The sequence below is a fragment of the Botrytis cinerea genome, chromosome 1, assembly GCF_000143535.2.
Source record: "Botrytis cinerea B05.10 chromosome 1, complete sequence".
Lineage (NCBI taxonomy): Eukaryota > Fungi > Ascomycota > Leotiomycetes > Helotiales > Sclerotiniaceae > Botrytis > Botrytis cinerea.
Genome location: NC_037310.1, coordinates 198,268 through 222,020, shown reverse-complemented (window position 1 = coordinate 222,020; position 23,753 = coordinate 198,268). Strand labels below are relative to the sequence as shown.

The following is a 23,753-nucleotide window of genomic DNA, read 5'->3' as shown; positions in this document are numbered from 1 at the left end:
TAAGTCTGATAATCATGATGGGAAATTCTTCACATATACTATCTCTGTATCTCTGTATCTGTCTATCTTTCTGCATTTATTCTCCTCTCCAAAAAAAAAAGAAGAAAAAAAAAATATAAATATAATCATAATAAATTAAAATAACTAACGCCTGAACTACAAACTGCGGAACCAAATCCCAACCAAATCCTAACTTGTATAACCCATATCATATCAATATTGACCCATCTCATCTCATCTCATCTCATCTTGAGTTAAACGTAGGTAGGTAACTACTTGGATTGATAGGATAGGATAGGATAGGATATGCTCTCTCCTCGCTTGTTGCGATTACCGATTTTGATTTTGATTTGCTTGTTTGATTTAGGTAGGTAGGTAGGTAGGTAGGTAGGTATTGATTGAGTGATTGAGTGATTAATCAGGAATATGCATTTCCGAGATCGTGTTCCTGCATGCGTGTTAGTCAAGTGTGTTAGGATTTTGTTTCTCGTATTGCATCTTATCTATCTGTCTCGAGTCTGGATATCTATCGAGACCCAGATGCAGAGACTGAGGTTGAGTGTAGAGATGTGATTTGGTAGGGGGGTAATAGAAGGGGAGGGGAGGAAGGAAGGGATAGAGATGAGGTGAGTAAATGAAGCAGAAAACAAAAAAAAAAAAAAAAAACATACCTTAAGATACTCTCCGCCCTTCTCCTGATACTCCTCCCTCGTAACCCTCGCTTCCTTCCACCTCTCCCCACAACTCCATTTCGCAGCTCCCTTCCACGCATCCAGCAATTGATCCTTCGCCCTACGAATCTTGACTTCCGTGCCCGCCTCCAAATTCGCTCTCAATCCCTCTCTCAATCTCTCATCAAAGTTTTGCCAGAGGGTATTTCCCCCCGTTAAAAAGATATCTTTCAGAAAATCCTTCTGATTTATGCCTGGTCCTGAAATTCGCTGATTCAATATATCGGCTGCGATTTCCACGATTCCAGCTTGATCCAGCCCGGCTATGCTGGGGTTGAAAATAACTTCCGGGACGCGGATCCGCTCGACGTTGAGATGGAGTTGATGGGCCTCCGCGGTACTGGCTGGGTTGAATGGACGCGGACCGCGGAGAAAAGCATGGATAAGGGATTTAGTCCAATCGGTTTGCGCATCGAATGTGTGTTGATCCGTGAATTCGGGATCATATTTGAGGAGATCCGCTTCGAGGGTTTTGAGAAGAACGCTAGGATCTTCTTCTTCTTCGTCATCGCTGCCGCCATCTCCAGTTTGGATGGTACGATAGACTCCCCAATCATCATCATTTTGTCCGAAATTGTCATCATCGCCTCCACGACGACGCTTTTTGGTCGGGTTATCGGATGCTAGGTTTGCAATACTCTTCATGCGGATTTGACTTGCGAGACTTTTTCTGTTCCCTAGGTCTGCCTTGAGACGTTCTCTATCCTTAATCTTTTGAAGCATGCTAGCTCGAGCTTCTCGACGCTCTTGAAGCCAGCCCTCGAGATCATTTTCTCGTTTTTCATCATCAATGCGTTGTTCTTCAGCAATTCGAGCCTTTTCTGCCAATTTTTCTGCTTTGGCGCGGGCGCGAGCTTCGTTATTAGATTTCATGAGACGTTGATGACGTTTTTGTTTGAGGCCTGCTTCGTCTAGTTGCTCATCTGGAATTTCAAGCATGGAGTAATCTGGTTCTTCGACTTCCTCCTCGATTTCGGGTCCACCGACATCCTTGGTTCGAGCCTTACGAATGCTTTTGTCGAGTTCCTTGATGGTTTTCTCGAGAGCAGCTTCGTCTTTCAACTCTTCGGCGTCAAGTAATCTTTTAATTTCCTTCTTTGTTTGATCTACTAACTTGCCTTGCAAATGTCTGTAGTACTCAAGTTCTTGTTCTTTGCGAACTAATCTCTCAAGTCGCATTTTTGCGGCTTGTTCTTGTAATCTTCGACCACTCTCTTTTCTCTTCTCTGCGATCTTAGCTAACTCCTCTTCACTCTTTTGTACCTCGATGACTTCAGTATACGGATATTGGATGACACGATCTCTGTCTTCCAATCCTGTCCAATCGAGATACTTGCTCACTTCTTCATCATAATCTCGTGATAGGTAACAATGATCTTGTACCATGTATTCCATTTGAGTAGCAGCCAGCTTTCCAGGAAAGCTAGGATACTTTAATTTGATGAGCTTCAAGAGGTAGTCGGCGCTTTGTGATGCACCCCAATTCAATCTTGTTGCCTGAGTAAGCATCGCTTTCGAATTGTAAACTGGAATAAGATGTGTAGAGCTATGGGAAGAAGATACAACAAGTCCTGTCTTGCCCCCATTGTAGTCGTAAGAAAATAGAGAGTCGATTCCGTAAGCCACAGATGGTGCTCCATAACATTCGAATATGATTTCCGTCATAGCTATTCCGTATCATTAGCAGAATACGTTAGTTCAATGGGAAGTCCGTACATTTTCTTGAATATGGTAAATTTGCGACAGCTTCCGTCATAACAATAGGCATGTCCACACTGCCTTCTGAATCAACTCCTAATTTGAGGAAGATGCAATCCAATACCTGCTCCATAACATCCCAATTGCTAACAATTCCGCTTCCCGCCTCAAAGGCATTTCTCATGTGGCCCTTAGCTGTAGTATCTGCATAGACATCGGCACCAACAAATGAGTACGTTTTTCCCATCTTCCTGTCTCTATATTTCGAGAAAAGCGGCAAGATATTAAGACGCGGCGAGTCCTCAAAGGACCAGCCAGCTCGAGTCACCGATGAGCCTGTAACAAGAAAGTATTAGTATTTTTGAGGTATACAAGCCATGATGCCCAGCGTAGAGTTACCATTATCAATTACTATCGCAGCTTGACCAGACCCCCGCGATTTGGCCGTTCGATACCCGTCTGGCTGAGGATCGACGTATTTGTCAAAGTGAAGATCTTTGGCAGGATATAGGGTAGGAGGAGATATTGAGTTCTGTTGCTCTGATGCAGGCGCATCGAGGTCCATAGCAGAGGGCGACATCTTCCTAGAGAGGCAGTGGTTGGTTCTCGTTGTGGTCTAAATCATTGTTTGCATACCGTTGCGGCCGGAAGAATCTAGTGAATAGTATACGTATTAACGATACGCACTGCAGTGATAATTATTTCTCTTTATGATGTTGTCGCTTCACAAGGCTATATTTTTGTGACGAGGCTGAGATGCATGTATCAGTTACATGTGGAGATCACGATTACTCTATCCACAATCTACAGCACCAGATTCTCTAGGATATTTTTGAAAGTCGTGGAAATTATCTTTGTAAGTCATCAATCAGAAATTATTCTAAACATCAATCTCCGCCATAAAACGCCGGCTCCTTTCCCACAAAGACTCTCTTCAGTCCTATCATGATGGCTCCTTGAGACTGTCGGTAGCTTTCAATGAATTAGCACAAGTCTTGTGACAGTAAAAACTAATTACCTTCTAGATGGAAGAGAACGTTGGATTGATAGTTCTTGAACATATCTGCAACCAGAACGACATTTGTGTTTGCGTTATTGATCTCCTAATACTGCTTCAGCTGCATGTAACTAATTACTAGTGATTGCCAGCCACTCATACCTGGAGATTCTTGTTCAGAAGCATGATGGCTTCATTGAGTTTCTCCTGGAAGTTGAATCAGCATGGCATCTTGTTGAGTGTGCTTGAAATGCCTACCACGTTGGTGATGATTCGTGAGAGAAGCAAGTTTTGCTGGTGCTCGTGAGGATTTTCCTACAAAATGTTCATTATTTTGTGTAGAAGCTTGACATGTTCAGCCTTACCATAATCTCTATCGTTGATGTGATATGGTTTATGAGATGTGATGTTTTGACAAAGTCACTATTTTGTTGTTGTTTAGTAAATATTGATACCAGTTTCATGCGTTGCCTGATTGGTGATTGGTCGGCTGTTGTGAAGCTCGAAGCTCAATCAACAAGGCGGAAGGAAGGCAGAGCAATTCAATTCAACTTCAATCAAACAATCAAACAATCATAGATCAACCACCAATTGTCATCAATCATGGCGCCAGCAACCCCAGAAGCTGAAGCTCATCAAGCACTCATCGAAAAGCTTGATGTCCACTCAATAAGAAAGCCCTTTCGCAATACACACTGGAGACCTAATCAGCGTCGCAACAAGAATATTAAGACCATTCTCGGCGACGCCGTTCGAAAGGAAGCGTCACTTATGCCAACACAAGACAACAGCGGTGCTGCAACACCCTTTTCTGAAGATAATGCAACTTCAACCGATGGTGATACGACACCTGCCTCTACGAGCGCTCCTACACTCCAACCAAACCTTGCGCAAGCTTCCAAGAACTTGTCGAAATTGGTATTGGAACGAAATATGCGGACGAACGGCTTTTCTAATGCACCTACTGCGACATACACGAATATCGAATCGGCACCATCTCTGGCACATTCAAAACATTACTGCGATATCACAGGATTACCAGCTCCATACACAGATCCAAAGACGAGGCTACGATATCATAACAAAGAGGTGTTTGCGGTTGTCAGATCTTTAGGCCAGGGAGTTGCAGAGCAGTATTTAGAAGTACGAGGAGCCCATACTATCTTAAAGTGAGAGGCGATGATAGTGCACTACGTTGGAGCATTTGGAAAAGGTGTAATTATCGGCCTGGGCTTCACTCTACACACAGTTCGTCATCTCCGAAGATTGACAAGCGATGCGCGAAGGTTCAAATGGTTACTTGACTACATTGGTGTATATATACTGGCAGAAGAATCAAGGGGGCAGGGACAGACTTCGAGAGAGAAGATTTGTATGATTGAGATGGATAGAATCAGCCTCTAAAGCAGCTGAAGAAGGACGGGTCAAGAATGGTCGAAATCAGTACGAAGATATGTCTGACCGACAAAGTCAAGCTCATTCTACCCACCAATCATCTTTCAATGATTGGTTCAGGAATACGCTCCGGCTTAATCGCGATCATGAATATTATCTGCCTACTCGAGTAGAGATGACGTGGTACCGAGAACATATAGAGAATGAAACTCAGTCACCAGGACAAATTGTCCTGGTTCGTCGTGGCAATCATAATACTTTACCTCGTGCAAGTGTGCAATAGGATTGATACTTTGGAGGCAGGTAGAGAGACCTGGAAGAGTCCATTTCCTTCGCATTTTCTTTCAAATCTTGTTGGTTGACACATTGAACACACATCATGTTTTAGTTGAACTAATACATGACATATCGATTGTGATTGTGGTTCTTTCAATATTTTCAATCCAAAGAATAGCTTTGGTGAAGAGTGTCAGAACAGACACGACTCGGGAAATCCGAGTAAAATTTATATTTAAGCTTTTGTGGTCTGCATATGACGCTAATTCATGTCATGGGCACGGACGCGCCTAAGCCGCGTTCTTTCAATGAACTCCAACAAAAGATCATTAAGGACAACTTTGCTTCTTCTACCAACTGTTGTATTACGAGTGTGTCTAGTAGAAACACCCAAATACTTACGATTTGCTAATTCTGGGTTCGGAGGATATTCAAAATGCCTACCATGTGGTTATCAGATTCTCAAAGTACGTTCTTGACTTCAGCAGCCAGATGGATGGTTCTGGACTATTTGCGCCGAACTCAATTGATCCAGTTCCAAACATGCTGTATTTTCTGTAGAGTTAATGCTAATGGATACTTTGTATAGAGATTGGGGTAGCTTTTTGTTCGGGTGGTAGGTGAAATTCCACGGTTTGTGCTTCGTATCTAGTATAGCTGATGAGGTCTTGAAAGGCGGGTTCTTCCTGATCGGAGGCGTTATGATGTTTTTTGATAGAGCTATGTATGTTTGAACTCTCCGTAAGATCCAAAGGAAGGTGATACTAACAAACTTGCAGGCTCGCGATGGGAAATGTGCGTATCTTCTGGACCTCAAATCAGGGCTTCTTAGCTTACAACATATCGATATAGATTCTCTTTTTGATCGGCTTGACTGTTATAATTGGACCGCAAAAAACATTGGCGTTCTTTGCGCGGAGACAAAAGCTTAAGGGGACCGGAGCCTTTTTCGCTGGACTTGCACTCATCCTTATGAGGTGGCCATTTACCGGGTTTCTGGTGGAATTATACGGCATATTCATCTTGTTTGGCGATTTCCTAGGGACTATAGCTGGCTTTGCAAGGAACATACCAATCATTGGCCCATATATTGGAGCCATGGTTGATAGGAGCGGGGTTGCGATGAGGGGAGCAGAGTTACCTGTTTGAGAAAGAGGACAGGCAGATACCCATGAAATCTCACAAGAACTACGAAGGAACACGGAACATGAATACGATATTATGGGATGTGATAAGCTGAGCTTAAACGCCGCTATGTTCTAGTCTTTCACGACAATTTAGATTGTAAATGAAAAGGGGGCACCAAACTGGCTCACATTTGGGCTTCTAATGAGGTATAGACTAGATGGTAAACAATAAAGTAGAGCATATGCTCCTTTATAATCCGCCAATGAATGATGAGTAAATATTGAAGACCACCAAGCATTTGCATTTGTACCATTTAAGTATTAAGACGTCGCCTTGAAAGTTAAGCCACTTTGCGACCTCACTCGCCAATATTCCCGAACCTCAAACTGCAATTTACATCCTCCAATCGAAACAATGCCTGCGAGAATGCTATCAAAAAAGATGAGAACGCCATAGCTAACCAAATACACCAATCTACATAGCCACGCAGCATGAGTTCTGCTTCTTTGCTTGTGCTATTTTATGAATTAGTAAAAACCCTTCTTAATTCCCATCGTAACCTAATAGACTCACTATAGAACATCTTGCTCTGTGCACTCAAGCCATCACTCTTTGCCACCAATGTATCGATTTTCTCGCCTCTCTCTAAAACACTCTCAATAGTCTTATGCAACACAATCTTTGTCTCATCCAATTCCTTTTGGATCTTCATGATGCTATCTGCCTGTTGCGGGTCTTGGTATTTCACAATATAGTCGTTTAGTTCGGGGAATGTGAGGGTTGGGGTTGAATCGGCCCATTCTGATCGAGGGTGTGCATTTAGGAACTCGTCGACGACTTTGGAGAGAAGTTGATGGGCAACGAGGGCTGGATATTCGTGGTCGGAAATTATTATACCACAGACACCTTCGCTGCGTCCATAGGCGTGGAATGTGTTACCTGAAACTGTTAGGTACAGGATCTAGTTGTAATTAGGAGGAGTTAAGATTTACTATCTTGTTCAATATCTTGCCTTTGGCCAGGCTTCGTTCGTTCAGCGACAGTCTTACTGAAAACCGTCATGAATTCGCCGTAACTATACATTCATCCTATTAACCAGTCTGATCTCATGCATAACAGTAGTAACAATCTAACCTGGCTCTTGTAAATCGGCCATATGCGCTCAACTCTTTCACGCAGCAGAGCTCGTGTGAGGGGGTCTCTGAGTTCTTGATTATCTGATAGCGGTCAGCATGATAACATTGTTACTGCGAGATCTGCGAACTAACTCCGATGTAATGTAACTTCATTTTTGCGATTTGGGGATGGTTGTAAGAGTGATTGAAGTCTTGATAGCAAAAACAAGTGTAGGTTTGGAAGGGTGTGGCTTTGCTTTGTTCTTGATGTTGAAACTCTGGGCTGTATCCTACAATCACATGGGGGTTACAGTATGACGACGGATTTTATTATGCCCGGCTGGCCCCACTGATTACTCCCCGCCGCGTGAATCAGCCAAAGCAGCTTTATTTATATTTCAAGATAGCAAAACTAAAATCTTCATTGAACTTGACATTTTCAAGAAGTTAGTGAAGATTCCGTGGAAATCATGTCTTCGTCGACGCTGGATTCAGCTGAAGTGCAATGGCAAGCCCAACTTGCTGCTATGAAGAACGCCTTGGCAGAGTTGAATTTGCCTCCGAGCTCGACAAACGGGGAAGCTAGATCATATGATATCGACGTTGATTTCGACGACGATGATGAATTTACTTCCGGAAATAGCGGGGACGATGTTTGGGACTTCATTAGTGACGAGGATGATGATTTGTCCAGCAGCGATGCCAACGATGATTTTCCTAGTCTTTCTGACTCCGCTGGTGCAGGCAACTATGGTCCTCAATGGTTGAAGAGCAAATGCATGGAGATTGCTCAAAGGAAGCAGGGACTTTCAGGAAACGACCTCCAGGAACAAATCATGGCAATCTTAGGGTCTGATAGTGGAGAGGAAGAGCTTCAGTCCACTTTGATTGACATGATCGGCTTTGATGATATAGAATTTGCCATTGAAGTCATCTCCCACCGTAAAGGTATTACCGCCGCTTCACGTTCTATTGGAACTCAAGATGACGGCATTTTTACTGGAAGGCTACAGACCAGGAGGGAGCGAGAAGCAGCCTTAAGACAGAGAGACTATGAGCATAAACATGCCGCACTAGGACCGGCCATTAATCGCGACGAAGAAAGATATCCCCACGTGTATAAGTCGCACCATGCTGGTAACATCCTGGATTCGAGAGGGAAGAAGTATGCTTTACCGGTGGGTAGTGAGAGAACAGAACACGAGAGATACTCGGAATATACTGTCCCGGCTGGAAAGGTTGGAACTTTAGGTGCAGGTCGAAGACTAGTCGAGATTTCCGAGATGGATGGTCTTTGCAAGAGAACTTTCAAGGGTTACAAGTCTCTCAACCGAATGCAGAGTCTGGTCTATCCAATAGCATACAAAACCAGCGAAAACATGTTGATTTGTGCTCCCACCGGTGCTGGTAAAACTGATGCAGCAATGCTCACGATACTTCACGCCATTGGAGAAAATGTTTCACCGCATCCATCCGAGAACCCCGAATCCTCAGACTTTGTGGTCAATTTCAATGACTTCAAGATTGTCTATGTCGCCCCAATGAAAGCCTTGGCAGCCGAAATCACACAAAAGCTAGGTAGTCGTCTAGCGTGGCTGGGCATACAAGTTCGCGAATTTACTGGTGATATGCATCTCACTAAGAAGGAAATCACTCAAACTCAAATTATCGTCACAACTCCTGAAAAATGGGACGTGGTCACTCGAAAAGGCACTGGAGATACTGAATTGGTTCAAAAGGTTCGACTTTTGATTATTGATGAAGTACATATGCTTCACGATGATCGAGGTTCTGTCTTAGAATCACTAGTTGCCCGTACTGAACGCCAAGTTGAGAGCACCCAATCTCTCATCCGTATCGTAGGACTTTCTGCTACCCTTCCGAACTACATCGATGTGGCGGACTTCCTCAAAGTCAATCGTCATGCGGGTCTGTTTTACTTCGACGCTAGCTTCAGACCTGTACCTCTCGAACAGCACTTCATCGGAGTCAAAGGGAAGGCTGGAACCAGACAATCACGAGAGAATATTGATACAACTGCATTCGAAAAAGTCCGAGAGATGCTGGAACTTGATCACCAAGTCATGGTCTTTGTTCATTCGAGGAAGGACACTTTCAACACTGCTAAGATGTTGTATGAAAAGGCTGTAGAGCAAGTTTGTGTAGACTTATTCGATCCCACTAATCACCCTCAATATGAGGCAGCTGTGAAGGATATGAAGAGCTCACGAGGTCGTGAACTTCGGGAGTTAGTACCAAAAGGTATTGGTATTCATCATGCAGGTATGGCTCGTTCAGACAGAAACCTGATGGAGAGATTGTTTGGAAGCGGTGTTCTCAAAGTTCTTGTCTGCACAGCTACCTTGGCATGGGGTGTTAATTTGCCTGCTGCTGCAGTAGTAATCAAAGGTACACAAGTTTACAGTGCTCAAGATGGTAAATTTATCGACCTAGGAATTCTGGATGTTCTTCAAATCTTCGGTCGTGCAGGTAGACCACAATTTCAGGATACTGGTATTGGTATGATTTGTACGACAGCAGATAAGCTTGATCACTATCTCCAGGCCGTCACATCTCAAGTCCCTATCGAGTCTCGATTCTCGAAGCATCTTGTGGATAATCTTAATGCTGAAATCGGTCTGGGGACAGTCACATCGATTCCTGAAGCTGTAGCATGGCTCGGATACTCCTATTTATTCGTTAGAATGAAGAGAGATCCTTTGACTTATGGTATCGATTGGGCTGAAGCTCGCGACGATCCGAATTTAGTACAGCGTCGAAGACAACTATGCATTCAAGCAGCAAAGACACTTCAGCAAAGCCAAATGATTATATTCAATGAAACGACGGAGGAGCTCAGAAGCAAGGATGTTGGACGTATTGCGAGTCAATTTTATGTCCTCCATACTAGTATTCAGATATTCAACACCATGATGCAACCTCAATCTTCCGAAGCTGATGTTCTCACAATGATTGCCATGAGTGGAGAGTTTGATCAAATTCAATCAAGAGACAGCGAGTCAAAGGAGCTTACCAGCTTGAGAGAAGATTTCTCTCCCTGTCAGGTAAAAGGTGGAACTGATTCCTCACATGCCAAGACGAATATTCTCTTACAATCTTACATATCTCGAGCCAAACTTGAGGACTTTGCTCTAGCCAACGATACAAACTACGTTGCTCAGCAATCGGCCAGAATTTGTCGTGCATTATTCATGATTGCTTTGAATCGTCGTTGGGGTCACCAATGTCTCGTGCTTCTCTCACTATGCAAGTCAATTGAGAAGAGAATTTGGCCATTCCAACATCCTCTTCATCAATTTGAGCTAGCCCAGCCGATTCTTAAACAGCTTGATGATAAAGAAAACCTGTCTATTGAAACTCTAAAAGAGATGGATGCAGCTGAAATCGGTGCCATGGTACACAATCCTGGTGCTGGAAAGACGATCTCAAGAATTCTTGACAACTTTCCTACACTCAGCGTGGAAGCCGAAATTGCTCCACTGAATAGAGATGTTTTGAGAATTCGTCTTTACCTCACGCCGGAGTTCAAATGGAACGATCGTCACAATGGTACATCAGAAAGTTATTGGATCTGGGTTGAGAACTCGGAGACTTCTGAAATATACCATCATGAGTTCTTCATTCTGAATAGAAAGAAGTTATACGATGACCATGAACTCAGCTTCACCATCCCACTATCGGATCCGCTCCCTACGCAAATCTACGTAAGAGCAGTTTCTGATAGATGGTTGGGTGCAGAAACGGTGTATCCAATTTCTTTCCAACATTTAATCAGACCTGACACTGAGAGTGTGTACACTGATCTTTTGAATCTTCAACCTCTACCTATCACTGCCCTGAAGAACCCGGCCCTGGAAGAGATCTATGGCAAACGTTTCCAATTTTTTAATCCTATGCAAACTCAGATCTTTCACACTTTGTATCATACACCAGCAAATGTTCTTCTTGGCTCACCAACCGGGTCTGGAAAAACTATTGCTTGTGAGTTGGCTATGTGGTGGGCATTCCGAGAAAAGCCTGGCTCTAAGGTTGTGTATATCGCTCCCATGAAAGCACTTGTTCGAGAGCGGGTTAAAGATTGGGGAGCTAGACTAACTCGACAAATGGGCTTGAAATTGGTTGAGTTGACTGGTGACAATACACCTGATACACGAACTATTCGAGATGCGGACATCATTATTACTACTCCAGAAAAATGGGATGGTATCAGTCGTTCGTGGACTACGAGAGGTTATGTTCGACAAGTTAGCTTGGTTATTATTGATGAAATTCATTTGCTTGGTGGAGATCGTGGTCCTATTTTGGAAATCATTGTTTCTCGTATGAATTACATTGCAACTCAGACCAATAACTCGGTCAGACTTATGGGTATGTCTACTGCGTGCGCCAATGCTATGGATTTAGGAAACTGGCTTGGTGTTAAGGAAGGGTTGTTTAACTTCAGGCATTCCGTTAGACCTGTTCCATTGGAAATTTTTATCGATGGCTTCCCAGAGGTTCGAGGCTTTTGCCCCCTAATGCAATCTATGAACAGACCGACTTTCTTAGCCATCAAAACACACAGTCCAGAAAAACCGGTCATTGTTTTTGTTGCTTCCCGTAGACAAACACGTTTGACAGCCAAGGATTTGATTAACTTCTGTGGTATGGAGGATAACCCTCGTCGATTTGTCAAGATGTCCGAGGAAGATCTCCAACTGAACCTTGCCCGAGTCAAAGATGACGCTTTGAAAGAAGCCCTGAGTTTTGGTATCGGTTTGCATCATGCTGGTTTGATTGAGTCTGATCGTTCATTGGCCGAAGAACTATTTGCCAACAACAAAATTCAGATCCTCGTTGCAACATCCACTCTAGCCTGGGGTGTCAATCTTCCAGCCCATTTAGTCGTTGTGAAGGGTACCCAGTTCTTCGACGCTAAGACTGAAGGATACAAAGATATGGATCTGACAGATGTTCTACAAATGCTGGGTCGTGCTGGACGTCCCCAGTTCGATACTTCAGGAATTGCTCGTATCTTCACTCAAGATTCAAAGAAAGCGTTTTACAAACATTTCCTACATACAGGTTTCCCAGTAGAATCTTCTCTTCACAACGTCTTAGACAACCATCTTGGCGCCGAAGTATCTGCTGAAACCATTACCACCAAACAAGATGCTCTAGATTATCTAACCTGGACATTCTTCTTCCGACGTCTCCATAAAAACCCTTCATATTATGGTCTCGAGATCTCAGCTGAAGAACACAATACCATTGCTGCTCAACAAATGGCGAATGATTACATGATCTCAATGGTAGATAAATCATTGGACGAACTTGCTGAATCCAAATGTCTGGAAATCTACCCCAATGGCAACATCGATTCTACCCCTCTCGGGAAAATCATGTCCTATTACTATCTTTCTCACAAAACCATTCGTCACCTTGTCACACATGCCAAACCAAATGCTTCATTCCGCGATGTACTTTCTTGGATGTCTTCCGCAACCGAATACGACGAGCTCCCTGTTCGCCATAACGAAGATCTCATTAACATTGAACTTTCCAAGAACCTACCTCTTCCAGCAGACGCAGCACATTTCAATGGCCTTCCAATGTGGGATCCTCATGTGAAAGCATTTTTGCTGCTTCAAGCCCACATGAGCAGGATTGATCTTCCCATTTCTGATTATGTGGGTGATCAAACTAGTGTTCTCGATCAAGCTATTCGTATCATTCAAGCTTCCATCGATGTTCTCACCGAAATGGGATATCTATCAAGCGTTTTGCAAATGATTACTTTACTTCAATGTATCAAATCAGCTCGTTGGCCCGAAGACCATGCTTTGTCTATTTTCCCTGGTGTAGCTCCTGATTTCAAACCATCCAAGGACAATAACATCCCCACATCTCTTCAACAATTCTCAGCTCTACCTCAAAACGCATATCAAGTTCTTAAAAGCAAACTACAACTTCCAAGTAGAAATATACAGGCTTTCGATAAAGCAGCAAATATGATACCTAACTTGAACATTGAAGTACAAAATGTTACGGCGTTGAAAATGGATGTTGTAATCAGGAGACTTAACGGGTTGGTGGATAAGGAGGGTAAAATGTATGCGCCTCGATTCCCCAAGAGTCAGAGCGAGGGGTGGTTTGTTGTGCTTTGTAAAAAAGGAAGTGATGAGGTGGCTGCTATTAAGAGATTAGGTTGGAGTGCTCCTAAGACCAACTTGAAGGGTAAAGGTGCTCGGGATGGAAATGTTGGCAATGGAGATGAGGGAAAACAAAACACCAGTGTGATAGGCATCGGAGTCAAACCTCAAGCAAAAGCAACGCTTAAATTTCCCGGGACGGAAGAAGGAGAAGAGGGAAATATTATGGATGGGAGGGTATTCGATGTTTGGGTTGTCAGTGACGGATACAGGGGGTTGATTTACAAGCTCGAGGGTGTAGAGGTACCAGATGTAATGAAGGTTAGGGCTGAGGATGAGGGAAAGGGGAAAGATGGGAAGGGGAAAGGAAAATGAGAAGGCGAGGGCAGTCAATATGATGTGATGGGAAGGGAAGGGAAAGATAGGGTATGATAAATTAAATAGATACATACATTAGTATAAATACACGAATATATGGAATGAAACATAAAATCATGATGTACCTACTACACAAAAAAAGCTCACAAACCAGGATTCCTCTCTACAAATGCTGAATGTGAGATCTTGATAGACGTTCATTAAGGGATGGGCCCATCTAAATGGGAAGTTCATATCATTTTCCTTTAAACACCTATCTCTACCAGTTCCTAGCCCAATTCCGACTTTTCGGCGGAATGCTTTTGTACAATGAGAATACAAAATAGCAACTGTTGGATTTTGCAATCAAGAAACTGGATGGAATTATTCGAATCCTAGTCCATCGAAATTCCGGTAGATAGATAGATGGGATACACGCGGCGCAGTATGCAGGTGAGGTAAGGTAAGGTAAGGTAAGGTAAGGTAAGACCTACTGTTTGAAATTTGACCATATTGGAATATTTTAGCCCCTCTTCAATTATGTATATATTCTAAGATATGTAAATAAATAAATAAATAAAACGACGACCCTTTTTCCCCGTCTAATTTCTACTCATTTCCCATTCTCAGAGAATAGGTTGTCGCAGTGCTAGTCGCATTTATTTTCGCACGTAGATATCACAATCCCCTGAGGGTAACATCTCGCGTGAGATCTCCACTCACAGTGCAATCCCGAGTATGATTTCACACACAGAACATCTAACATTTATCTGCATCCACCATCCACTATCTATCTTTCCCGGCCCCCAAATCTGCATCTGCATCTCCACACGTTTCACATACGCATATTCACTCTGGCGCGGACATCCCGCACGAGACGTACAGAAGCTTCATGAACGGTGTGGGAATATCGTGTGTATTGCGCCCGGTGAACTCCCCTTTGCAATCCCAGATGCTGGGCAGAATGTGTATTCTCATCGGCGCGGCACCCCCTGCGTTCCTGAAAAGTATACTCTGACATTGTGTTGCGGAGGAAAAACTAATATCGGTGCTGACTGAGTGCGCGGTGCGGAGTCAGGGGGGTGGATACAAAGGGAATAGATCGATTCTCTGATGAACCGTTTGCGAGCTCTTGTGAATGGGAATGCAGATGGGGTTGTGGATATAGTTCGCCGGGATGGATTTTTTTTCTTCTTCTTCACATTTGATCTCGTTAGCAATTTTGGATTCGGGGAATCTGTTGAATGTTTAGTTTGGAGCGCGAGGAATTTCATCCTTGGGTCTCGATGATATTTGATTTTCTGCGCGCAGCAACACGTATCGAGCTTCGCTTCGGTATTATCCGAGACGCAAGTTGGATGCTCGCGTATTTGATTTCGAAGAGTGTGGGGATGGAATAGATAGATGGAACATTGGAAATGAGCGGTTGAGAAAACAAATCGTCGGCTGGAGCGAGAAAAACCGCGTCCGGATATCATTTCCCCCGATCAAGCGCGATGGAGATGGAAACGAGGGATTGCCGATTCAGGAACTGCAAGCGACAGCTAGCGTTATCATTATTGCCGGAAGCGAAGCGACAGTTAGTGTTCTGAGCAATATTACGAAGTATCTCGTGAACAAGCCTCTGAAACCCGCTCTTCTCACCGCGGAAATTCGACATAAATTCGAGAGAAAGAGGAGACGACCTCAAGTGCGGCGCGTAACGAGATCCCCTATTTCAACACAGTCACCCAGGAAAGATCTCGATTCTGTCATCCCCCGTAAGTGGAAAAAAAAAAAAAAAATCCATTCTCGTACATACATCCTCAACCCCCAACCCCAACAATCTACACGGAGAGCCGTCGCACTCGCGCGCGTATGCGGACACCACCCCCAGAAGCCACACTCGGCACCGCGCACCCCTACCCATCTCGGCATGCCGCGAAAATTTAAATTTCCACCAAACCCCCGAGAAATAGCTCTTGAAAAACAGCTCCTCATCTCCTTTGTACCCCGACACCCGCAACACAGTACATACAAGTACTTTTTTTTTTTTTTTTTTTGGCGTGCATGGGACTGGAAAATCTCTCGCGACAGCGAAGCTGCATCTCGAGCTTGCGAGATACGAGTTGGAGAATCTTCGCTCTCCGGAGCCGAGAGGATTCACAGTTAAGGAGCGGAAACCTTTGGATTGGAAGTGAGCTTGAGAACCTGCTCGGTACGATGGTAGTCTGAGAGAGATGTAATATTAAGTAGGGACAGAAAATAGATATCACTATCAGTTGAAAAGATATGAAGAAGAAAAAAACTATGCAATCGATAGCCCCAACACAAAGTACCACATACCAACCAACCCCTCTAAAAGACCATCCTCCTCTCGTTCCCACCCATCTACCCAGAAGCAGAGAACTATCACCAATTGTAGAACAGAAGCCTTGAGGTAAACTTAGGATCTCGAGCACACCTTGGTGCGTGCTACAACAGTTAGTCTGATATTAACATACAAGAGTGATATCGATTGATACATTATATCTACACAAAATCCTTTTGAAACAGCCCTTTTGAATGAATAGTCCATCTCTGCAGTGATACTATCACTATCAGCATCATCACCGTACATCGGCGATCTCACACGAAACATCATGTATAAAAATCTCAAAATCTAACAGAAAAGAATTACAATATGCTATCATCATAAACTAACTAACAACCATCTAGCCCACGACCGAACGATCGATCCATCTACCATCTAATCTAAGTGTGATGGTCCATCCATTTTTTCGTCTATCATTCCAGCATATGCATGCATTTTTATAAACATACTCCGACGCCCGCAAAACAAAGCAAAGCCTTTGATCAAAACCCACCCATCAACTCATCATCATTTTTACTTCGAATGATCTAATCTTCAACTCAGTTCATTTAATGGGTTCCGTTAACATCATTTGTCTCTGCCTCCACCTCATCCCCACTAGGTTCCTCATAACCATCTTGATATTTATCCCAATTAGCCAAAACATTGCCAATCTTTGGACTGTTAGTCAAACGATAAACATCCTCGAAATATTCCTTTGTCAACTCGAAAGGTCTAGCTGTAACGTTAGGAATGTATTTTCCAATCAATTTGCTAGGATCGATAGTTGTCTTGTTAATTTTCTTGAGCAAGAAACTTCTGAATGGCTTGACTCCACTTCTCAAGAATGTGGAATGGAAAGGTACATCAATACCCTTGAGAGGGATGGTAGCGAAACCTCTTTGGAGATCAAGAGGTTTGGGCTTGGCTTCGGTTTGTTTAGCACATTCGCGGATGATTTCGACGAGATGTGCTTTGACGTCATCGAGACTCAAGGTCTGCATGAGCTCTTGGATGTCGATTCTTTGAGCTTTGAGGTAGTTGGTTACACCAGTGAGAGTATCAAGAGCTCTGAGATCACCAGCGCAAACGTATTGCATGTTGGCAATGTTGTAGTTAACAATTTCCAATAACCAACTGGTTTCTTCAGCAATGTTTGCAACAACGTATTGAAGGGCTTCTTCGTTGAAGGTCTTGGAAATTCTGCTAGGGTTGACAGCGCACATAGAGTAGTTGGATCGTCCAGATTCATCACGCTCGACAGCGACTTGCATAGTCAAACCTCTGTAGAAAACGACAGAGACCAAACTCTCAATTGGCATAACATCTGCCAAAGCAGCAAGGGCAGAATATTCTCCGAGGGAGTGACCAGCGAAACTGCTGTCACGTTGAACAAGACCCTTGGAGCGCATGTCTTCGAAACTTGCCTTCTCCATCAATGTCAAGGCGGGTTGTGTGAATTGAGTAGCAGAGAGAAGACCAGTTGGTGATCTGTAGGTGTAGGATGTAGTACGCTCGTCAACTTCCTTGAACATCTTTTCGGACTTGATAGAACCATCGGCACCGACAGTTTCGAAAGTCATAGACATATAGTTCTGACGAATTGCCTTACCACGAGGACCACCAAAGTGAATAGTGAGTTCCTTGGGGTTGTTCTTGACAATGTTGGTGATGGCGAAACCTAATGCATTATTAGAAATGATATCGTTAAAAGTAACTTGAGTAACTTACCATAGTTATCCATGAAATGCTTGTCGGCACGATCCCACACTTCCTTGGCGACAGGACTGCTAGCATACAACTCCATACCCATACCTTGTTCTTGAGAACCTTGACCAGTGAACACATAGGCTGAGACTGGTTGTTCGACTTCGGCTTCACCAAGTAAGACCTTATCTTCGGTCTCCTTGTTGCTTGCCTCAACCTTGATGATCTTACGACCAGCAACCATACCGACGTGTTGCAGCTTGACTTCAATATCGTCGTTTGGAAGAACCATACCTGTCAGTTGAGCATGGAAACTGCGAACACGACCAACGTGGTTCTCTGCAGCCCAAGTCTCGACCAAGCTGCGGACAGCTGCACTTGAGTACATACCATGGGTGATAGTACCAGGCAGGTTTGCGTAGCTAGAAAAGACACGAGAAACGTGAATAGGGTTGTAATCACCCGAAACACGAGCATAGGTCTCGTTAGATGTTGGTGCTCTGAGAGAGAGAGGAGTCTTGCCATTGAGAGGAATGGGGTTCTCGAAGTTAATTGGTTGTTCAATTGAAGATCCATGACGTTCAAGGTAATCAATGACTGGGTTACCATGAGAAACACCAGCTTCGTACTCGACGCTTGCAACTTGAATGATCTCCTTAGTTGGAAGCTCCAACAAAACTTGACCTCTAGTTTCCACACTCGAGAAAACGGTCTTGTTCTTGAAGCGGACAAGACTCTCAAGACGGAAAGTCAAGGTTTGTCCAAGTAACTCGTGATCTGGCTCATCCAAGTTGAACCACTCCTTAGATCTCAAGACAGCAACGTCCTTCGAGGTCGCAAGATGGATTTGCATAGGTGTCTCAGTCTTACGCTGGAAGGTGTTCTCAAAATCGGTGTATGCACCTCTGTACAAGAATTGCGAAGTAACTTCCATTACTGGTTTGCCTTCTCTGGTAATGGTACCACATACCTCGACCATCTTACCAGAGTCTTGGTTAAGAACAGCATTGATCTGGGCTGTAGTCTCAACTTCGTCGCCCTTCTTCAATGGCTCGGCTCCAGGGATCATGCGGAATCCGTTAGAAAGATGCACGAGTTTGAGGAGATCACCATCGATTGTTCTAGGGAAAATTGGCTTGGTAATGGCCTTCCATCCAACAACGATAGCAAAATCCATAGGAGCGAAGACGTCTTTACCAGGTCGGTCAACGAAAGCTTCTCCGGTATTTCCGACAGCGTGAACGAAGTCGTTGATAGCCTCACTGGTGATGGTAGCCTTGCCACCATTGAAGATGCCAGTGACTGAAGCGTCGAGGTCAAGAGTCTCGCCACCGAACCAGGCTCGCCAGTAGAATTCCTTGATACGATCATTTCTATCATCCATGACTTCGCGAATTGGAGCATAACCAGCCTCAGGATGGTATGTAAACTTCAATGGAAGAGATACTGGTTTGCCGACAGCAGTTGTGTCCTTGATCATGTTGACCAAGATCTCATTCTTGCCAACCAATTTCACGTCAATGACTGTAACGTAGTGATTTGGTCTAGGTTGCTCCTTGACGGTGATTACGGTCTTTGAAGGATCGTTAGGATGCGCGATCTCAACAAAAAGACCCTTGACAGGAGAGAAGATTCGTTTCATTGGGTTTGTTTGGAACTTTTGTCCTTGAACAAATACCTCTGAAGTGAAGAGAGCATGTCGCCAAGATCTTTTGCGGCCTGCAAGCAATGAGAGCCAAGCCTCAAGAGATGGAAGAACAGCAGTGGGAGAGTATGACAGTCGGTAAGTGGTCTTATCAGTATCTTCCGAAATTGTGAGACCTTCAAAGTCGACCTCCTCCTCAGTTTCAATGAGCTTGCCACCAAAGTATTCAAGCACTGGGATAGAGGCCTCATCTCCACCGTAGATATCCTGGGTCAAAGACTTGATGTGTGAATTGTGAACACCGTCGAGGATTTCCTTAATTGGCTCGTCGACAACCTTCGAGTATTTGACAGACATTGGCCCTTGCAAGATACAAGTTCTGCCCACATCTTGACCAATGACAGCCTCGAGATCTTCAGATTGCCAAAGAGAATCTTTCTTGAAGAAGAACTCGAAGTTCTCATCAAGAGATGGCACGAAAGTAGTTGGCTTTTGACCTCTGCGCTGGCAAAGCATGAGGAAGTGTTGAACGTCTTGAGCGTTGATGAGTTGTTTCTCCGATTCTGGATAAGCAGCTAGGATCTTTTCCACGGTCGGGTAAGGATCTTCCAAGTCTGCGTAAGATTGGAGCATGGATGGCTGTCCTTGACCAGTTGTGAAGCGCTCCTCAACACGACGAATGAAGTCACCAGTGAGCTTGATGTATGATTTGTCGATCCAGCGAGACTCGTGCTTAACGTACATCAAATCTACCATTCTGCGAACAACTTCACCATATGTCATGTCCTCAAGATCGACCGTTTCCCCAGCTTTGTTTCGTCCAAACCAAACCTTTTGGAAATCATCGTTCAACTTCTTGATGATGTAGTCACGGTTCTTCTTCAACTCAGGTACTCGCTTTTCCTTTGGTAAACTGAAGATCTTGGCATCCATCTCCGCCCAGAATTTAACACCACGAGTCGCCAATTTGTGAATTGGCTCACCCATCTCAGATCGAACAGTAATAACACCACCGGCAGGTCCCTTGTAGGTCTTCTCCCATGCGGCATCGTCAAGACCTTCGGCTTCAGTGATGGCTTTCTTGGCATTCTTGCTGGTATGTGCCTCCTTGGCTGTCATGACACGACTACCAAAGAGACATCCATCGAATGGCATTGGGGGGTAGCCATAATTCTTTGACCATTCACCGGTGAGATAAGGATAAGTATCTTCTGCGCCACCGAAACCACTACCTGCGACCAAGACAATATTCTCCTGTCTTCTGATACGCGAGTACATTGAAAGCATTGGCTGATGGAAATCCTCAAAGGAGTGATGTCCACCTCCGCGTCCTCCAGTCCATTGAAGAATGACTGGGAAAGTTGGGTTGGCCTTTGCAATATTGATAACAGCTTGAATGGCCTCCATCGATCCTGGCTTGAACGAGATATGCTTTAAGCCAAGAGTTTCAATATACTCTTGTGTCACCTCGATGGAAGGTACACCAGCACCGATTGTGAGACCTTCAATCGGTACACCTTCTGCACGTAATTGTCCGAGGAGTGGAATTTGCCATTGCATAGCACGTGGGTTGATGTAGATAAGGTTGACACTAATACCACGACCAGCTGGAATGGCATTCTCAATCTTCCTAAACGCTTCGGTCATAGTCTTGGCATTGTAATATCCACCTCCAGCCAACTCAATTTGATAACCGGCGTTCATAGTCGCGGCAACGAAATCCCAAGGAACAGTACATGGCGTCATTCCAGCAACCATGAGAGGGGGAACTCCCAAGATTCGACTCATCTTCGTGTCCACAAATGTTTGACCGCTTGAGGTCTTGACCAATTTTGGACCATGCTCCTTTACCCAATCAACTGCATACTTGACGGCGTGTTCCTCATCCCGATCGAAAAGCTCGGGCTTGTAGCCGACTTCTGGAACAGTACCACTGACTGTGCCAGCTAAGATGACACGAACACCGGTTCCATCCTTGTTGCGGCTGGTCAAGACACCAAGACCAGATACTCCACCAGGGCCGAAATCAAGAACGTGAGTTGCATTTGGGAAAACTGTAGCCTTTTCCCATTCAACAGTATCGTGGGTAATCAAACGCACCAAAGTTGGCACAATATTGCCCTGAACATCGTCCCGAATGTCCTTTCCAGTATTAGTGTCGTAGACGGGAATGCCCAATGCTTTGCTATCAATCTTAACGTCCTTTAGATCTTCGTTGATGTGGTTTGTAGCTTCAGCAAGATATTTGCTATGGAAGGGTGAAGTGATTGGCAAGAATCTGTTTACAAATCTGACTTTGCGCTCTGTGAAAGGGATTCTAGTCTGGTCAAGACCAGTTGGAGCCTTGACTTTACGTAACTGAAGGTTGAGACCATACAGAGAAATTGGAGGTCCTGAAACAACCATGTTTCTAGCACTGTTAATAAGAGAGATGGCGATTTGCCTATCTTCTGGAAGATATTTGTTGGTTGCGTTGATGTGTTCCTGAACTTGAGCTTGTGATAAATCACGAATGCTCAACATAGGTGTGGGTGTTCCTTCGCCATTATCTACGGAGTCCTGGAGAATATTGGGTGCGAGAGAGGTTCTTGGGAATGTCTGTTGACTGCGGGATCCAATCCAGAACAAGACTGTAAGAGCTGAAACTGCGACCTTGTCGAATGAGTCCCATGAGTCTGCAGCAGAAGTAGCCGCAGCCAAAACAACACCTTGAGAGTGACCAGTTGTTCCACTAATTCTATCTCTGAATTGCCCAGGAGTAAGGCCCAAAACTCTGCAGGTTACAGCATAATGACAGAGCTGTACCAAACCAATCAATGGGAAACTGACAGGCGCAGAAACCAAATAATCAAGATCTGGAGTGGATTCAGGATCATGAAGCCAGGTCATAATGTCCAAACCCTTTGGATATAATTTTTCGGCTCTGGGATCCTTTGACAGGCTCTGCAGCAGCTCTGCAGATTCCGTGATTAAATCCTCCACAAAGACTGCATATGTGCTGTAGAGTTCCCGAAGCTCATCAAAGTATTCTTCGATATTTCCTTGTCCACCAAAAACATTATAAATCTTGGCTTCGTCGTCGCTAGCTGCTCTAAACAATGCTGATTCGTGAGGGCGAATTGGCCTGTTGCTAGCTGCACGCGCAGCATAGTAGGATTCGACTACTTTGAGTTTCTTTGCATCAATTCCAGGAAGAGTAGCAACCAGAGCGTGGGCCTCATTGCCCCTCAAGAAACCACGTTCGAATTCGTTCAGAACGAGTTTCAAAACCTCCTCATATGATCCTTGCGCATCGTCTTCTCCCTCATCAACTTCTTGTGCTACAAAGCCCAAATACCTGGCAACAAGCTCGGCCACAGACGAAGGCTCGTCATCTTGTGCGAGTTCGTCTGTGGGCTCGGGAAGGGAGGCCAGAAAACGGTCTTTGATCTGAGAAGCTTGGAAATGAATGTTTGTGGGTATCAAAAATGAATGCTCTAATGAGCCATGTGAGAGAACGAGTGGTCGCAGAGATGATGAGGATCGTGGTGTTGAGACGCCCGTTTGAGGGCCAGTGGCGGTACCGTACATGATGGCGAGTGGTGAACTGTGTATTGGATGTGTAGAAGTGGTGAATTTGTCTTTAACTAGTTTTGCAGAAATCAACAAGAGGTTCTCGGCCAACGGCGTCGTGCATCACTAAACCATGGGTTATTGGATTGTACTCACATTTTTGTCACAGGACTCCAGAAACTCAATGAAGAGCAGGAGAGACGGGCTTTGATGTGGTGTGGTGTAGGGTAAAAAGTTACAGACGGTCTTTTATTCTAACAAGGATACAATCGCTCCACCAAGATGCAAAAAATGTAGGTATGAGACAGAGAGAGAGAGGGGGGATGTATTAATTGAAGGTGTGAGATATAGACAGACGATAGCAATCTGCGTTAGGTTCTGCCTTTCTTAGATATGGGATGTAGAAAAAGAAAAGAAAGATCAAGTTCCAGTCTCCCTTCTTGCGGCAAAGGGTAGGGTAGGGTAGGGTAGGTCGATGGTACTACGGTGGAAGCTTTCTCCCAATTCTCATATCATGCTCATTCATATATTTCTTTCTCGCGTTTCTGCCAAAATGTGCCCAAGCTTCGCTCTCAACGTAACGCCAAAAAATCATTCACCGGTGCAGGGGAAGAGACCCAATTTAGTTAGAGAATTGTTGGGGCACCAAGCTCAAGGAGGGGGTTGAA

General features: G+C 44.3%; 7 protein-coding genes across 8 annotated transcripts; 3 read left to right on the top strand and 4 right to left on the bottom strand.

The window, feature by feature from the left end:
- Positions 1-15: 15 nt before the first annotated feature.
- On the bottom strand, positions 16-3,176 carry Bcarp5. The gene is made up of 4 exons (XM_024690165.1): positions 2,829-3,176; positions 2,448-2,765; positions 672-2,398; positions 16-448 (listed from the first exon to the last, which is right to left on the bottom strand). The coding sequence occupies exons 1-4, from the start codon at positions 3,007-3,009 to the stop codon at positions 419-421; spliced, it is 2,256 nt and encodes a 751-aa protein (XP_024545933.1). The 5' UTR covers positions 3,010-3,176; the 3' UTR covers positions 16-418.
- Positions 3,177-3,247: 71 nt separating this feature from the next.
- Bcdad4 lies at positions 3,248-3,882 on the bottom strand. Its single transcript, XM_024690164.1, has 5 exons — positions 3,792-3,882; positions 3,685-3,741; positions 3,589-3,633; positions 3,448-3,532; positions 3,248-3,401 (listed from the first exon to the last, which is right to left on the bottom strand). Exons 1-5 carry the CDS (start codon positions 3,792-3,794, stop codon positions 3,373-3,375), a joined length of 219 nt encoding a protein of 72 aa, XP_024545932.1. The 5' UTR covers positions 3,795-3,882; the 3' UTR covers positions 3,248-3,372.
- A 64-nt stretch (positions 3,883-3,946) lies between these two features.
- Bcies6 lies at positions 3,947-5,262 on the top strand. Its single transcript, XM_001547407.2, has one exon. It carries the CDS (start codon positions 4,030-4,032, stop codon positions 4,597-4,599), a length of 570 nt encoding a protein of 189 aa, XP_001547457.1. The 5' UTR covers positions 3,947-4,029; the 3' UTR covers positions 4,600-5,262.
- Positions 5,263-5,279: 17 nt separating this feature from the next.
- Bcgot1 lies at positions 5,280-6,465 on the top strand. Its single transcript, XM_024690163.1, has 5 exons — positions 5,280-5,564; positions 5,687-5,713; positions 5,773-5,821; positions 5,877-5,892; positions 5,950-6,465. The coding sequence occupies exons 1-5, from the start codon at positions 5,534-5,536 to the stop codon at positions 6,244-6,246; spliced, it is 420 nt and encodes a 139-aa protein (XP_024545931.1). The 5' UTR covers positions 5,280-5,533; the 3' UTR covers positions 6,247-6,465.
- A 65-nt stretch (positions 6,466-6,530) lies between these two features.
- On the bottom strand, positions 6,531-7,678 carry Bcykt6. Its single transcript, XM_001547409.2, has 5 exons — positions 7,494-7,678; positions 7,360-7,442; positions 7,218-7,300; positions 6,799-7,164; positions 6,531-6,740 (listed from the first exon to the last, which is right to left on the bottom strand). Exons 1-5 carry the CDS (start codon positions 7,512-7,514, stop codon positions 6,700-6,702), a joined length of 594 nt encoding a protein of 197 aa, XP_001547459.1. The 5' UTR covers positions 7,515-7,678; the 3' UTR covers positions 6,531-6,699.
- A 29-nt stretch (positions 7,679-7,707) lies between these two features.
- Bcslh1 lies at positions 7,708-14,018 on the top strand. Its single transcript, XM_001547410.2, has one exon. The coding sequence runs from the start codon at positions 7,811-7,813 to the stop codon at positions 13,865-13,867; it is 6,057 nt and encodes a 2,018-aa protein (XP_001547460.1). The 5' UTR covers positions 7,708-7,810; the 3' UTR covers positions 13,868-14,018.
- A 1,872-nt stretch (positions 14,019-15,890) lies between these two features.
- Positions 15,891-23,646, bottom strand: BCIN_01g00450 (hypothetical protein). 2 transcript variants are annotated; one of them, XM_024690161.1, is made up of 3 exons: positions 23,242-23,646; positions 17,913-23,159; positions 15,891-17,862 (listed from the first exon to the last, which is right to left on the bottom strand). In XM_024690161.1, exons 2-3 carry the CDS (start codon positions 23,101-23,103, stop codon positions 16,751-16,753), a joined length of 6,303 nt encoding a protein of 2,100 aa, XP_024545929.1. In that variant the 5' UTR covers positions 23,104-23,159; positions 23,242-23,646; the 3' UTR covers positions 15,891-16,750. The 2 variants fall into 2 exon arrangements, with proteins under 2 accessions (XP_024545929.1, XP_024545930.1); XM_024690162.1 differs by having other exon boundaries at positions 17,913-23,153.
- Positions 23,647-23,753: the final 107 nt, after the last annotated feature.